At 38.5% G+C, this 17,627-nt stretch overlaps 1 protein-coding gene across 15 annotated transcripts in view; it reads left to right on the top strand.

Annotated features, from left to right (window-relative positions):
- Positions 1 to 17,627, top strand: part of PPP2R2B (protein phosphatase 2 regulatory subunit Bbeta) — a 440,587-nt gene that overhangs the window by 254,803 nt on the left and 168,157 nt on the right. The window contains exon 1 of one of the 15 annotated variants that reach the window (XM_077897748.1): positions 635 to 713. The exons of the other annotated variants lie outside the window; for them this stretch is intronic. Coding sequence (XP_077753874.1) covers positions 698 to 713 — 16 coding nt within the window. The 5' untranslated portion in view covers positions 635 to 697. Of the gene's footprint in view, positions 1 to 634; positions 714 to 17,627 lie in introns of those variants that run through there. 15 annotated transcript variants of the gene reach the window in all.

Below are 17,627 nucleotides of genomic sequence, written 5' to 3'. Positions count from 1 at the left end.
TCATTGGTGTTTTTCAACTATCTCTGAGCAGTTTCTCACATTGTATAAGGTTTTGTTTCTCTGGCTGTTTTACCCTAGATGATTTGTTCCTCTAAGGAAGGGAATTTGTTGTATTCATCTTTGTTTTACACATGGAGCACGCATGTCAGTTATGCTGTTAATACAGACTGTTACTTGGCTCCAAAATCCTTGATGATAGGGGGTATTTCACTGAAGGTTTTACAGAGAAACTAGGTGGGGGAAGTACGTCACATACCCCCTCGTCTCTTGTCTCTCTCCTGTGGCTTGCCCGTGTGCCACTCAAGTTTCATGTATTTTCTCCCTGCTGCTCACCTACACATCCACTCAGAAATACCCTCTCCTCGCCCCCCCACCCCCGCCTTTGTCCTGAGAAAATCAGCTGTTGCCCTCAGATTCCACCCTACACAGCAAAACAAAAGTCTCCTAGTGATCTGAACAGCGGCCACCTTTTGTTCTTCAAGCATATTCCGTAGGGACCTGAGTTCATTCCAACATATTTGAATGAATAAATCACAGCATAGATGTTATCTCGGTCCCCACTGATCTGAGGCCTTCTTTCATTTTATTCATTTATTCAACAAATACTTATTAATGTTTGTGCCAGGTGCTGGGGATACAACAGTGAGCAAGATTGATTTCCTGATGCTCAGGTCTCTGGGAGAAGAAATTCAGGAGGATGAATGAATATAGAGGTTTGTGTGAGTCTAAACTCCAAAATAGAGAGGTTTGCCTCTGCTGCTACAAGAGATCTAATTGTAAACCAAAGGATCAGATTTAAAGAGTACCCCCTCAGCACCGATTTTAAAGTGCTTTTCCACACCTTCTCATGCTAAGACTCTAGGTTTCTCTGTCCAAATTCGACATCTCTACACTGGAGAAAAATTCGTCTTTTTTTGAACCAGGAGGTGCTTAAAAAAAATGAGGTTTGTTGGGTGTGGAAATGACCATCACCTCTAAAATTTGAGCAGAGGAATCCGAAGCTGAACCGTGTTTTTCAGAGGTTCACAGGGATTTTTTTACTTTCTCTTTCAAAACACACAAAATAGATGTCTAAATGCAATGGAAGCCAGTGTGTAGCTGAGCCACACAAGGAAGCCGAAATCAATTCCCAAGATGCTGCCACAACAGCCTGAAGGGGGAGAGAGGGACAGATTCCCCTGTCACCAGCTGGGAGAGCAGGCTTCTCCCAAGCCTGCTCAGTTTTAGCATTGCCTCCTAGAGCAGACACTGGAAAAAGAGCGTACTACTCTGCTCCTTACTACAGTGACTAGGAGAGGGAGAGATGGAGTGGTCGGCTCAGAGATGTTTCCTGTTACTAAAGCAACATGATCCCACCTGTCAAGGTTTGAGCTTGCAGAAAAAGACAGGGGTCAGAAACTAGGAGCACACGACCTGAACTCTACCTCCAGGTCGCTGATGTGTGGCTTGTAGAGAGGGGATGGGATTGAGGGAGCAAAGACTCTGAGGGCTGACTGGGTGCCAGGTCTGGGATTAGCTCAATGTTTGAATATTTTTTCATGAGCTGCTAGCATTTAAAAATCACAGTACTTAAGACAGACCCATATTTCCATCTTCCTTTGAAAACTCTGATCCTCTGGCCACAGTGAACACACAGATCCTTTGTTACCCACAACTGGCTGCAGGAGGGCAGCAGTTGCCCTCCCATAGGTCATGCTTGAGGCTCAGGGCTGCTGTAAGTCTCCTCCTAGCCTGCTCCATTCCTAGAAATGACCTGCCTAGCATCAGAGCTTGCATCCCCCCAACACACACACACGGGAAGGAAAATAACTGAATGGCTCTAAGCACTGGTTTTGTTTATTTGTTTATCTTTAAATATTTTATTTATTTATTCATGGGAGACACAGAGGCAGAGACATAGGAAGAATGAGAAGCAGTCTCCCTGCGGGGAGCCTGATGCAGGACTCAATCCCAGGACCCCGAGATCATGACCTAGCTGAAGGCAGACGCTCAACCACTGAGCCACCCAGGTGCCCCTATTTGTTTGATTTTTGACAGACATTCAATCCTAGATCTGCTAGTAAAGAGCCAAGTGGCTTTGGACAGATTGTCCCGATGCTTCCATTCTTCATCTGCAAAATGGACATTTGTTATAATAAAGGACTTCATAGAATTGTAAGGGATGAACAAAATAAACTCTATAAGACATTATGCATTAGACTGGGCTTATGATAAGCATAAAGTAAATAATTAGTGTTATTGTTGTTAGCTGGGTCATATAGAGAAGTCTTCTGAGATGGTTGAAATAAAGAACATTAAAAAAAAACACTTTAGAGGTCCTATTATCTTATTGCTTTCTAGAGTCTTCTTTCTCTGAAGACTGATCTCTAATTAAGAAGGGACTTGCTAGGTCACATCATAGTCAAGTGTGTCTTTCCTTTTTTCTCTGCTGCTTTGGGGGGCTGTGGGAAGAGGCAGGGGAAATGAAATCAAATCATGCCTCTCCAGATGATACTGAAAAGCATTAACATGGGTGAAGGAATAAAACCATTTGTTAAAAGAAAACACACGTGCACGCTAAGAGGTTGTAAACTAAGACCTCAGAGCAAGTAGAGGGCAATATAACTATCTTCAATTGCCTGTAAGTAACCCGGCTCCCCAAGAATAGCACTTTGGTGGTGATTATCAGTAGTTCCACAGGTGGATGGAGTGCCGTGGCAGCCAGGAGTTTCAGGAAATGGCAGTGTCTTCCTTATCAGGATGTGGGATAAACAGGAAGGTGCCAACTTCATAAATGGTATCTGGCTGACTGTCTCGGGGAGCACTTAACTTGACAATCTGGGTGAACCACAGTAATGGACTTAAAGTAGCCTTTACTGATGCGTGTGCCACAGGAAAGTGGAGAGTCGGGGGGGAAGATTGAGGAGGGGGCTGTTGTAGTGTTGTAGTAAAGTTCCGAGGTGGCCCTGGTGAGGGGGCTCTTCTCAAAAGTATTCTACACAGTGGTGAGCGAGTTTTGTTTTCTGTTGGCTTCTCTCTCGGCAATCATAACTTTCACAAGTTGATTCTCCATCCCCTTTTATTCATTTCTGAATTTTTCTAACTTAGGTATGTCCATTCCTAAAATTTCATGATTCTGACTTGTCAGTATGTCTAAGACTGAACTTATCAGGAAACTGGCATTCTGTAAAGTTAAGGTAATGGAACCTTTTCCTGCAAGATGGTGATTATCCTCCTTTATAGAAAAATGAACAATGTTTTAATATCTGTTTGGCAGTCATTCTTATTAAGAGCTAAGATCTAGGAGAAAATAAGACATGAAGATGTGTTAAAATGCTTATCAGTTGCATCTAACACTTATTTAATAGTAAGGACCAACATAGTTAAATTATGTATATTTGGAATTCCAATTCTTAATTGATGTTAATTCTAATTTACTAAATTATGGAGTTATGATATTTACTAAAGATATGAATATGATAATATTGTACTGGAAGAAATGTCCCAAGGAGTGTTGTCTTGAATCAACTTTCTAGCAGCACTCCTGGTGCTAATATGTTTCTTAATTAAGATAGATCTGATTCAAAGCAGTTTTTCAGGGATATGAAAGCATCCTTGACAGAAAAGTAATGACTACATTTCTTACATGGACACATCAAAATTCATTGTATTAGGGGACTGAGACAGTATTTGCAGTTTAGTTTTAATTACTATCATTCCATATGGAATTCCAGACAAATAGACAGATTGATAGATTGAACAATTGATTGATTTTTCACTGAGAAACTGGGAGTTGAATGCAACTTGGGGGAAGATTAGATGGAATAATTCCATTTTCTTATTTTTATTTAAAGGATAAAGCCTGTGGCACAACATCTTCTTCCATGGTGGGCCAACTTCTGTAGATCCAGGAATTATTTACTGAACACACAAAGCAAGCACATACTGGACAATGCATGCACACCTATCTTATTTTTCTCTGATAATCTCTTGATGTGATAAGTTATTACTGTGGTTCACTAAGGCAGAAACACCACATCTTGATCCTTCTGTCCTCTAACCAGATAGTGCCAAAGTTTCCCAAAGCCCTGAAACAGAATTAATATTGAGTGATTCAGGTCCTTGGTCCTGAGAGAGTGTGTTGGCTGTGCACAGAAAATCACCACACCTGCTTTCCCAGAGCCTATGATATTTCCAATGGTAGCTTCAGAAAATCTTCATTTAAAAAAAAAAAAAGAAAATCTTCATTTCAGTTCAGCTGTTAACATAGTGCAGCCAGCATCCTAAATTAAGCCTGGAGATGAGACTACAGCCACGCATACATCTGTAATTGAAATAGATCACAAATTGTATTAAATACTCTTCTATCACACGGCTTCCAGTAGCTGTATAATATGCCCTTTAATTTATTTAACATGGCCTCTATTCTTAGGTGCTTGGTTGTTTCCAGTTTTTCCATATCTTAACTTTTACTGTATCTACATCGTTTTGATATTAGGGAGAAATTTCCTAAAAGATAAATTTGTATCAGAACATGTGACAGCAGTTTTAAGGATTTTTTTTCTGTATGAATATATATTAACCTAAAACCCTGTTATATCCACATTTCATTTCACTCTCCCCCTTTTCTGTGTTTCCTCATCTCTTTCTCTCCCTCCGTCCATCCCCAACACACACACACACACACACACACACACACACACACACACCCTGACTCTAATTGGTTAAGTCAGTCATTTAATGTAGGGAAATAACAAAGCATCCAGACATATGTGAAGGTAGTCAGCATACATAAAGTATAGGTTGGAAAACTATAAGCCAACCACATTAAAATAATTAGACAAGAAGAAAACAGCTGTTGAGATGTTAGGTTTGGAGGATCTCCTGCCTTTTGCTACAGTGTGATTTGTGCGATAAGTAAGGTGTCATTGTGGAGGAGTAAGGCGGTCCTTGGGAGGTCAGGCCAAAGTATTACTTGCTTTGGACTTTGTAACTTGACTGTAGGTTGGTGAGAGATTATGGGTATGCCACAGGCATAGCTGCTTTGAATGAAAACTTCTGGATCTTGGCCTGCTAGGTGAATACTGAAATGCATATTCTAAATGTAGGGTGGGTACAGGTATCTTTATTTTGATTTGAAGTAGTATGTTAAGGTCATCCATAGCTGTAAGAGAGTCCTGCTTCTATTATGATGTTGGATGGTGAAGAATCTGTAATGATCCAGGATTCACTTCATTCACAGCACTTTCCTTCACCCTTTATTTGAACCTCAGCTGGATTTGATCTGGCTCAAATGAACTGTTTTCATGAAATATAATATTAAGGCAACATTGCTTCTATGAAACACTGTGGTAGATTGAAAGGAAAATTCCTGTTTCCACTGGTAATAATTAAACAATGAATACTCTTTGCCTGAAACTTTTGTTTTTTAATTCACATCCTTATGTTCTATTTTCAGGAAAAATGTCTTGCCTGGGTATTATATAGAGCCAGGTGATGAGATAAAATCTGAAATGCTTGCCTGAGCATCACTTTTCCAAATATCCAGATGTTTGCGTTCATGCAGACTAAATGTCCAGGTGGTCAAGTGACTGCACACATTTGAATAGCTGGCAGCAGACAGGCAGCCGTAGTGCCCAGGCGTTCTTTTTGAAGCATGTAACTCAGTAGACACACTTTCACATCTGTTTCTGATATGAAACAGAGAGAGGCCGAGTAATGTGGCTAAGAGCAGAGTTTCAGACTTAGACCTGGACCAACACCCTGACACTGCCATTACTAGCTGTGTGATTTGGGGACGGGTTTCCTTAGTGTGTCTGTGTTAGTTTCCTGACTTATAACACGGGGAGACCAAGACTTCTATCAGGGTGGTGTTGGGTATGTGAGTGAAGTAATGCGATATGAGGAGGTTAGCACAGTCCAGAGCAAATAATAAGTTCTATCAGTAGTGTAAACTGCACTCACTGTCCTCATCAGCTGGGATGTGGGTGAGGATCGGAAGGAAGATGGGAAATACATGGTTGAGGGAATGAATGAATGAATGAATGAGCACCAGCAGTGCATCCCTGTTCTAGATAGTATTTGAGGTAGCCTCTGAAGAACAGGTGGAGACAGAAAGAGAAAGAAAGTTGTTATGGACCAGCAATTGGGAAAGAGAATGTTAAACTCAAAGCATAGTGACTAATTCTCTTTTTGTTTCAAGTATTCAACAGGCATTTGAGATTCCTTTCTGGCCAGGCACCAGAGCAGTCTGGGGTGTTTGATGGGTATGAGGAATAATCTACCTCTACAGCATAGAGTGGGGAGAGGAATATGCCAAAGATAAGGGTAGAAGACGTTGTACTTAGAGTTTGGGTTTTATTCTGGCAAGTTGAGGAGATTACTGTGGCTCTTGGACAGGCAGCCTGTAAAGTCAACCAGTGCTTGCTGCAACATCCTTTCCACTCCTGGTACCTTAGTGTCTGGCAGTAGACAGTCAGCAAACATTGGTTCTTAAAGAAGGTAGAGATTATCATTTTTAGTTGATCTTATTATTACTTTTCTGATCATATATTCAAGATTTCAAAATATAAAATATCCCACAATCAATTCACTGACTCATTCATTCCATAGGTATTTATTAAACATGTAGTTTCCCAGATTTTGTGCTAGGCGCTGTTCCCAAAGATAATTAAAACTTCGTTGCCTCCACAGCTCTGCAAAATGTTCACATAATAGGTCCAAAATAAATTATAGCTCCAGAATAAAGGAACAAACGTTTTACTGTAGGAGAGAAAATCTCCTATTACATTACTTTTTGTAACTTTGTTTTTCTAAAAAACAGTTAGATTGAGCCAATTTATGAAATACATACAAACCGCCTAATTTAGTGTCCAGGCTCTCCAGTTCTAACAAAAACCTAAATGTACCCACGATACTCAGTAGCAGACTTCACCTTCATCCTTAGCTTTGTCCATATTAATTGATTAATAATCCGGGAAATTATACTATCTATTCCAGGCACTGGACTCCACAGAGGGAGGGAGGTCCACATCTGCCTTCTGCAGAGCCTGCAACATTTCCAGCAATAGCATCTGAAAATCTTTATTTCAGTCTAGCTGATTATGCATTGCAACCTGAGCCATAAATTGAACCTGGGGATGAGACTATGACCAAGGGTGCATCCGTAATGTTTATGAGCTATAAGGTCATTGCAGAAAACAGCAAGAAACATAGTTGTAATAGACTGTTGGCCTCTAAGGAAATTATTAATTAAATTTTATCTTCTCCCCGGCATGCTTCAGTGCCACTACTATGAGTCTTTAGACCTGAGGAAAGTACAGCTCGGTGATAACTGGCCTTATCGTCAGGCTGGCAGTCATTTAATATGCTCCTTTGTCTGACACCAATCACGAACTGCAGTGTGGGATGTCAAGGTTTCTGCAAATGCCAATAGCACGCCTCACTGTACATCAGGCCCAGGGTTCAGATCTCATGATAGAAAATCCAAGAGTCAACAGTGAGCATAGCAATCCGTTTTCTGGAAATGAGGAGTGGGTACGGTCCCCTTTCCAGCATGCAGCCCCTTCAGTCTCCAGTGTTATCTCCAAAAGAGCTAAAATCACTTTCAAAAAACCAAGGGAAAAGAAGCTCAAGCATCACTGTGTTGACACCATCTAGGTGGAGTGCTATTTTTGAGTCTCTGACTTGAGGTGCAGACTTCATGAGGAAAATCAGAGCTGAAATGTCATTTCCAGCTACTTTCTTGGAGAGATTTCCCAGATGGATTGGCTCAGCCCACGAATCAAATGGCATTTTTGTTATTGTTCGTAACTGCTTGCTGTGTCAGCCAGCTGTGTGCATCCTGCCTCACACTGGATCCCCCACATTAAATGTTTTCTGATCAGCTGGCAGCTATGCTGAGGACCCACAAAGCAGATTGGAGTCCAGCCCTGTTTTTCCATAGATGGGTGGACCTGCTCCACTAATGGGGATTTAAGCATCTTCATTTCAGGCAAGACAGCAGGTAGAGAATGTAAGGCACAGATGTGTTTCATTAGATTCTCAGTTTTCCAAATCAGCACTTAAACATGCCTTCTGTGGCCCAGCTTTGTATTTTGATACCACAGTCACTTGCCCCTGCTTTATGTTTGATCCACTGACCTATCTCCAAAGTTGTCTTTATTATGGAAAACTCATGATAAAGCCTGGGAGGAATGAACATTTAACTCTAGAGATCTCAACTGAGTGCCTGAAAGGCATGATGCTGTATGCCATCAGTAAGGCCAAGAGTGAAGAAGACATATTCCCTAGGAAGAGGAAAATCAAGAAGTGACAACACTGGCAATAGCTGTGATAATTTGGCTCCAATGGCCTCCACATAGGGTGAATAGTTGAGGTCTGCAGCCCGTGTGCAAATCATGTTCCCATCTTCATTACAACCTTCCTGATCGTGCCATACTCCTGGATAGTCTCCTTGGAAACACACTAGTGCAGATGTTTAGGGTTAACAGAGCTTTATTATCTGTATTGCAGTTTCATAGAGGAGTCTGGTCCATTCTGTAACTAAGAATTATTGTAAGGTGATCTGTTTTATGAAACCTGATATGCTCTAGGAACATTTCAGGCAGGGGATTGATAGCAGAGCTTAGTTTCAGTGGAGCTGTCACCAGACCAAGGTAGTAAATTGTCATCAGGAATGCTGGAACCTGTAGGTTTGCCACTGCCTGAGGAAGAAAAATAATTTAGCCTTGGCAATGTTTCTGGTCCTGTACAACTCTCATGGAAGCTCAGGCTCTTAAAATGGAAGGTATGTTGAACCCTTACCTTGTCCAACATCCTGCCATTTGTATAAATTCCTTCCAACATTTCCCTGCTGAATGATCATCCAGTTTTCCATGAATATCCTCAGTGCAGAAAAGTTTCATCCCTCATAGCAGTGCATTCATTTATGCTTAAATATTTATGTTTATTAACATATTAGGCATTACTGAAGAAGTCGGTTTAATCAATTTTACCTGTTATTTTAGGCCCAAAAATATATAAAATCTAAGATGTATAGGTCACTTTTTGTTTTCTAAATTGTGCAAAGATAAATTGTGAATAGTTCAGTATGGGTCACAGCCTGGTACTATCACTAATTTCAGCAGTGATACTTGTAGATTTTTTATTTACCTTTTTTTATTGTGGTAAATAATATATAACATAAAATACATAATATATGCCGTGTTAACCATTTTTCAGTGTACAATTCAGTGGCATTAATAACCTTCATAGTGTTGTGCAACTATTACCACCATTTCCAGAAATTTTCGTCATCCCAAACAAAAACTGTGTACCCACTAAGTGATAATTTGCCATTTCTCCTTCCACCTAGCCTCTGGTAACTTCTAATATATTTTCTGTCTCTATTAATTTACCTATTCTAGATGTTTCATAACAGTGGAATCCTATAACAATTGTACTTTTGTGTCTGACTTCATTCGGTTAGCCTAATATTTTCACGGTTCATCCATGTTATAGCATGTCTCAGAACCTCATTCCTTTTGATGACTAAATAACATGCCATTCTATACTAGGTTTTGTTTTTCCACCCATCTGTTTTTGGATATTTATGGTGTTTTCACCTCTTGGCTATTGTGATAATGCTGCATGAACATTGGTGTATAAGTATCTGTTTAAGTACTTGCTTTCAATTCTTTGGGGTATATTCACCTAGCAGTGGAATTGCTGGGTTGTATGCTTATGTAGATACCCAGTTTTCTCATGGTCATTTGTTGAAAAGACTGTCTCTTCCCCATTGTGTGTATTCTTGGCACTTTTGTTGAAGATCACTGGATCATATATGAATGAGTTTAACTCTGGGATCTCTATTCTGTTTCATTGGTCTCTATGTCTGTTTTCATGCCAGTATCATACTGTTTAATTATTGTAGCCTCATTAATATATTTTGAATTAGGAAGTGTGATCTTTTTTCCTTAAGATTTCTTTGGCTGTTCTGAATCTTTGGTGGTTTTGTTTCTTCAGCTTTTGTAAATGCCATTGGGATTTTAATGGGGAGAGCAACAGATCTGTAGATGTAAATCCCTTTGGGTAGTATGGAAATTTTAACAACATTGTCTTCCTTTGTATGATTACAAGATGTCTTTGCAAATTTTTTTGTCATCTTTAATTTCTTTCATCAGTGTTTTAGAGTTTTCAGTGACTAGTCTTTCACCTCCTTGGTTAAGTGTTTTATTAATTTTTATGCTATTATAAAAGAGATCATTTTCCTTTTTTAAGATTTATTTATTTGAGAGCAAGAGTGTGTGAGCAAGAGAGCATGAACAGATGGGAGGGACAGAGGGGGAGGGAGAAGCAGACTCCTCACTGAGCAGGGTGCCTAATGTGGGGCTCAATCCCAGGACCTAAGGGCGGTGATATTTGAGCCAAAGGCAGATGCTTAATGGACTGAGCCACCCGAGTTCCCCCAGGATCGTTTTCTTAATTTTCTTTCTGGATCGTTCATTGCTAGTGTGCAGCAATGCACTTTGGGGTGTGTGTGTGTGTGTGTGTGTGTTGGTTTGATATCTTATAACTTTGCTGAATTCATTTATGCTGTAACAGGTTCTTTTGTGGATTCATTAGGGGATTTTTTTTTTTTTTTTTTTTTTTTAGATATGAGATCAACATAGTTTTGCTTCTAGCTTTCTGATTTGGAGGACTTTCTTTTTCTTACCTAATCACTCTGGCTTACACTTCTAGTACTCTATTAAATAAAAGTGGTGGAGTCAGTATCTTTGTCTTGTTCCTGATCTTAGAGGGAAAGACTTAAGTTTGTGCCATTGAGTACGATGTTTGCTGGCAGTTTTTCATGAGGTTTGAATAGTCCATATGAATTTTAGATTACATTTTTAAAATTTATACAAAACATACCATTGAGATTTTGATAGGGATTGCATTTAATTTGTATATCACTTTGGTTTTTTTTTAAACATTTTATTTATTTATTCATAGAGACACAGAGAGAGAGAGAGAGAGGCAGAGACACAGGCAGAGGGAGAAGCAGGCTCCATGCAGGGAGCCTAATGTGGGACTCGATCCCGGGTCTCCAAGATCACGCCCTGTACTGAAGGCAGCGCTAAACCCGCTGAGCCACCAGGGCTGCCCTGTATATCACTTTGGACATATATACCACCATGTAGTGGTATCATCTGAACAATATTATCTTCCTAACCATGAACACTGAATGTTTTCCCATTAATTTTGGTTTTTGATCTCTTTCAGCAATGTTTTGTTGTTTTCAATATACAAGTCTTGAACCTCTTTGGTTAATTTTAATTCCTAAGTATTTTATATGGTATTGTAAATGGAATTATTTTCTTAATTTTCTTTTTGGATTGCTCATTGCTAGTGTACAGAAATGCAACTGATTTTTTTAAAAAAGATTTCTTTATTTTAGAGAGAGAGAGAGAGAGACTGGGAGCACATGAGTTGAGGGAGGGACAGAGGGAGAGGAAATCTTAAGCAGACTCCATGCTGAGATGGAGCTCATGCTGAGTATGGAGCTCAACACAGGCTGATCCCATGACCTTGACAGCACGGCCTGAGTTGAAACCAAGAATCAGATACTTAACCAACAGTGCCACCCAGGCACTTCAAATAAAACTGATTTTTGCATGTGTTATTTTGTATTCTGTATCTTTGCTGAATTCATATATGAGCTATAAAAGTTTTTTTTCTGAATTCTTTGGGTTTTTTAGATATAAGATTATGTCATATGAAGGTGGAGGTAGTTTTATTTCTTTCTTTCCAATTTGGGTGGCTTTTATTTCTTTTTCTTACCTAGTTCCCCTGCCTGGAACTTTCAGTGCTGTGTCAAATAGAAGCAGTGGAATGGACATCTTTGTCTTGTTCCTGATCTCAGGGGAAAAATTTTCAGTCTTTACGATAGAGTATAATATCGTTAGAGGTTTTTCCATATATGATCTTTATCCTGTTAGGGAAGGTTTTTATTTTCTATTTTTAATTCATGAATATTTTTCTCATGAAAAGGTGTTGGTTTTTGTTAAATGCTTTTTCTGTATCCATTGAGATCATTTTTTTATCACTGTATTAATGTGTCTTATATTGATAGGTTTTTAGTTATGGAATCACTATTGAAATCTTAGAATCAATCCGATTTCATTGGGATAATCCTTATAATATGCTGCTGAATTTGGTTTTCTAATATACTGTTAAGAATTTTTATATAAATATTTATAAGGAATATTGGTCTGTAGGGTTTTTTGGGTGGGAGAGTTGTAGTGTCTTTGTCTGGCTTTGGTATCACAGCAGTACTGCCCTCATAGAATGAATAAAGAAGTGTTCCCTCCTTTTCAATTTTTTTGAAGAAGTTTGAGAAGAACTGGTATGATTCCTGTTTAAATTTTTGGTAGAATTCACCCGTGATTTTTTTTTTCTAGTCCTGGGCTTTTCTTTGAAAGGTTTTCATTAGTGATTTAATTTCCTTATTTGTTACAAATCTATTCAGATTTTCTATTTCATCTTGAGTCAGTTATAGTAATTCATGTGTTCCTAGGATTTTGTCCAGTTTTCTAGGTTATCTAGTTTGCTGGGGTATAGTTGTTCATAATCCTTATAATCCTTTTTACTCCTCTGAAGTCAATAGTAATGTTAGTGCATTCACTTTTTATATCTGCCATCATGAGGATTTTTTCCTTGATTTTTTACTAAAATTTAATCTGAGAAGTTTTTTACTATTTAGTCCTGGATCTCAAACTGTATATTTTTAATTTAGTTTATGATAAAAATGTATTACTGGTAGTGACAATAATAGCAATAAAGCTAACATTTAGTAAATGCACTGTGTGTGAAACAGATTACAAATATCATCATTCTTAACTTTTATATTCTATCACTTTTTAGAAAAACAGAAACACAAAGCACGCACCAAGTTAGAGCAAAAACCCCAGAGACTCAAAAAAATGAGATTTCATCTTGCTTATGACTAGTCCATAGTCCACAGAAATCACCAAACTTACAAAATGTTTAGTTGCTCTTATGTTGGCCTATAAGTGCTAAGATATTTTATTTCCACTCATCACTGACATTCCACAGGTTGCTACAAATTTGCCTTGGGGTCAGGGAAAGGGGAGACATTTAAAGGAAGAGATGGTCTATGTACCTAGGCTGTCCTAGGAAGACAGATTATCTGGATATTTCACATTAAAAAACAATCTCACAGCAATTAAATTTGGCTCCTATGGTTAAGATATTTCAGGCAAAGCTGGATCAAGGGGAGACAATTTTCTGTTTAGTTGCTTTATTGTGTATATACGAAACAGATCTTAGACCACTTGCCACAGAAGCAAGTGGAAAGGAAGGCGAAAGAAAGAAGGAAGGAACTTTACTAATCTTTGTCATTGAGTCCACTCACTCTGTGTTCTTTCAGACAACATTTCTTTTGAGAGGTAAGCCATAGTGGATGTGCTAGTACAAGGGAGAATGTGCTCTGCTTGCCCTAGTCAACCAAACTAAATAGGAATTGTAGAAGTGAGCGCATCCCCACAGTTGTAATTTGGTCTGGATCACGTAAACGGCAGTTTGAAAGAAGAGCATGGAGTTTAGCTCTGCTTTGTGCAGACCTTTGGAAAAGATGAAATAAGAAGTTAAAAGAGAAAAGACTCCACCTCTTTAGAATTATATCAGACATATTAATCATGGAAGGTCCAAAAGGACTTGCTACAATACAAATGATGGTGCACAGAATGGTCATTCCCCGTAATAATCCATCGTGTTTTCCAAGTTGTCCTCCATCAGCTGTATAATACTGTTTAATCCCTTATGCTGATTTAAAATTCCATCAGAGGAAAGTAATGTGTTTCTGTTCTGGGGGTTTGCTATGGTAAATGCATTACTGGATTAACTTTATCTTCGCTATTACAGGGGTCTTTGAGGTGCTAACACAATTTTAAAATAAAACAAAACTTGCCTGTTCAAAAATGAGTTTCCCACCTCAGAACTCATTCGTGGTGTTCATTGAGTGGTATCTGATATCTGAAAACCTGAAATCTTGTCCTTTATAGGCAGAGAAACCTTAGCAGTGAAAGGACTGGATAATCACAACCCTCAAATGATCTGGGATCAGTCCAGTTTGAGGCTCAAATGAGGCTTTTATCTTTATTCCTTATTCTTTTGTGTATTAAAATAATTTTCTGATTATGAGCAAGATTGGCTGTTCTTAAATTTTTGTTGCTGCAGAAGTCTTGGATCAAAAGAAATCTCACTGCAGGTCTAAATAAATAAAATAGATGACACTGATGGAGGAGGGAGGAAAAATGCCCCCCTCTTCTTTTCTAGAAGTGGCCCTTGGGGGATTCTGCAGAGCAGGGTCTTGGTTCCATTACTGGAACACATTCCACTAAAGATGAATTCAAATACACAAATACATTCATGTAAGAAGAATTTGAACCATACAGGAGAATATAAACCAAGAAGTTAATATCCCTCTTTTTATCTCCACTCCCCTCTCCAGAGCTCATCATTATGGATCCTCGTTCTATATTTAGAAATAAATACATTTATATTACTAATTGATAAACACTTTTAAAATATTTAAATATATGTTCTATATACATTTAGCTTGATAGGGCAAGGGTTTTTGTGTGGGTTGTTAACTAGTTTATCCCCAGTGTCTGGAAGAGAGTGCCTGATGAATAAACTATGAATAAATGTGGGCTGGATTAGGGACAGAGTCAACTTGCAACTTGTTTTTTGTATTCAGCAATAGTCTTGTGATCTTTCCATTTCAGTATATATGGAGCCATCTTATCTTTTTTTAAAGATTGCATTATATTTGTAGTGTGGATGTTAACATAATTTAACTCCTATGGAATAATTGCCTATGGAGTAATCTAATTGTTTCCGGTTGCCTACTATAATCAATTCTGCAATGAACGTCCATATAAATGACCTTTTGTGTATTATTTATGGATAAATGACTCCAATGCTTCTGTACAATAGCTTCCTTGAAGTAGGATTTTTGACTCCGAGGTTATATACTTTCTGAGTTTGCATAAGTGCGTCTTTGGATTTCTCCTTTTTCTGGCCATGAGAACAGAAATAGAATTTGGCTTGGGAGTTCTTTATGGGCCTGAATATGGTTGATATCACATCCATCTCCATTCCAGTGTCTAGAGCTCAGTCGTTTGGCCTCTCTTAATTGCATGGGCGATTGGGAAATATCGATAAGTTATTTAAGAAAGAATGGAAAGATCGTCTGGTGAGTTTCTAGCATGCCTGCCACGGCAAGGGAATCTAAAACATATTTCTGCCTACTCAGGTACACAGCTAAAACTCGATTCCTGTTGAAGAAGGGAAAAACTGGGTTTGATAGACAACTGATCATCTGCCACTCTATGGACATTTGAGTTTGTAACCTCTCATATAAATCATCTCCAAGACAATGTGTGTTTAAACTGCATGAGTCTTTCCCAAAATTTATATTTAACTGAATTTTAGCCAAATCTGAGTATGCTTCAGGTCAACAGGCTCTCTGTAATTGACCTGAAAATGATTGACAGCAAAAGATAGGTCTTACAAAAAATTAGTAGCACTTGGTTTGCAAGGGATTTATTGTGTTTAGTGATCAGAAGCTGAGACCTTATCACCTGTCTCCAGGTTGTCAAGCCACTTATCATGGTCTTTGAAATTTATGTATTGGTGCTGAGCGATGAATGAACATCAGAGAAGTATTTTACTGCTCATTCGGTAATCCTGACCATTGACGATGGCCAGACCATGAGATTAGACCGCCTCTGGAATTCTGGCACTGGGAGCTTTAAGTCTAAGATACAAGGTTATCTTTGAATGTCCTCCTTCTTCCTCTTTCATCTGATGTTATCACATAATAATCCAACCAGAATGAAACCTTGGTATGGTTCCTATTTATTTGTATTATCCTTTACACAACAGGAAAGCCTCTGTGGCTTTTCAGAATGCTGAGAAAGGAGCCCTGTGGAGCATGGATGGCCCATCATGCATAAGTAAACTCTGATTTTGATTAATAAAGAATGCCACTGTCCATATGGGGCTTTGTTTCTTTTGTGAAGGTAAACAAACAGATTGCTCTCTGTAGGCTATATTTGGTGGAGAGCTGCAACTCTCTAGAACTGCTTCATCCTTACCCGGCTGCTCCTTGTCCTCCAACCACATTGCACTTTCCTGACTCTTGCTGCGGTGCTGCCACCTCTCCCAGACACCAGCTCCCGTACATTCTTAAGTCCCAGCTCAAATGACAGGTCTTCTGTGTTGATACCCTCCATGCCCCAAAGCAGGTTTATTTGTTCCTTCCACTCTGACCCATTGCCCTTGACATTTTTCTCTAACTATAGTAGTGCATTGTAGGAAATTTGGAAATAGAAACATAAAAGGAGAAAAATGATCTGTTATCACACCATCTAGTAACTTCTGTTAGTATCTTGTTAAGCACCTTTCCAATATATTTAATTAAGTATGTCTCTATGTTTAATTTATTATGTTTCTGTACAAAATGCATAAATATATATGTATACACTATATACACGGTAAAAAAACATTTTTCTTTCTTTCTTTCTTTCTTTCTTTCTTTCTTTCTTTCTTTCTTTCTTTCTTTCTTCTCTTTCTTTCTTTCTTTCTTTCTTTCTTTCTTTCTTTCTTTCTTCTTTCTTTCTTTCTTTCTTCTTTCTTTCTCTCCTTCCCTCCCTCCCTCCCTCCCTTCCTTCTTGGAGTTCAATTTGCCAACATATAGCATAACACCCAGTGCTCATCCCATCAAGTGCCCCCCTCAGTGCCCGTCACCCAGTCACCCGACCCCCCGCCCACCTCCCTTTCTACCACCCCTTGTTCGTTTCCCAGAGTTAGGAGTTTCTCATGTTCTATCTCCCTTTCTGATATTTCCCACTCATTTTTTCTCCTTTCTCTATTTTTTATATTCCCCAAATGAATGAGACCATATAATGGTAAAAAACCATTTTGCACAGTTTTTTACTTAACAGCATATTGTTAGAAACTTGATATAGTATTAAGAATTCTTCTAAAATACAATAGGTTTTTTAGCATCCTGTAATCTTAGGTCTGGGATAATTTTCAAATTACGCTCCTTGTTTTTACATCCAAGTTGTTTCTGATTTTTATTTTGGCTAGTATAACTAATGCTGTGATAACCATTCATTTGGTAAATCTGTGTGTATGTACCTGTTAATTCTAAGATTATTTTCTTAGAATTAACTTTTAGAACTGAAAAAACTAGGTCAAAGATAATACATGCATATTTCTCATGCTTCTGATGGGTTTTGCTAGACTTAATTATAACACTTAGCCAATTGAAATAATTGTGTGTTTACCCGGGTTTTTTGTTTGTTTGTTTGTTTGTTTGTTTGTTTTTTGGTTTTGGTTTTACAATCTCCCTTGCTTCTAATTGCTCTTGTTTGTACTTATATTGTCTGAAACAGTACCTGGCCTTTAATAGATGGCAATAAATATTGAATAAATGAATGAAGAGTAAAATTGGTGGCATGTGGCTCATGACACTTGAAGCTTAGCCATAAGCTAATACAGATCCTATTTTTAAAGCAGTATTTCCCAAAGTGTGTTCCATTCATTAATTCATCAGGAGATATTAATTAGAGTCAGCTATGGTCCTGGACTGC

The sequence above is a fragment of the Canis aureus genome, chromosome 5 (assembly GCF_053574225.1).
Source record: "Canis aureus isolate CA01 chromosome 5, VMU_Caureus_v.1.0, whole genome shotgun sequence".
Taxonomy (NCBI): domain Eukaryota; kingdom Metazoa; phylum Chordata; class Mammalia; order Carnivora; family Canidae; genus Canis; species Canis aureus.
This window is presented reverse-complemented; position numbering and strand designations above follow the sequence as displayed.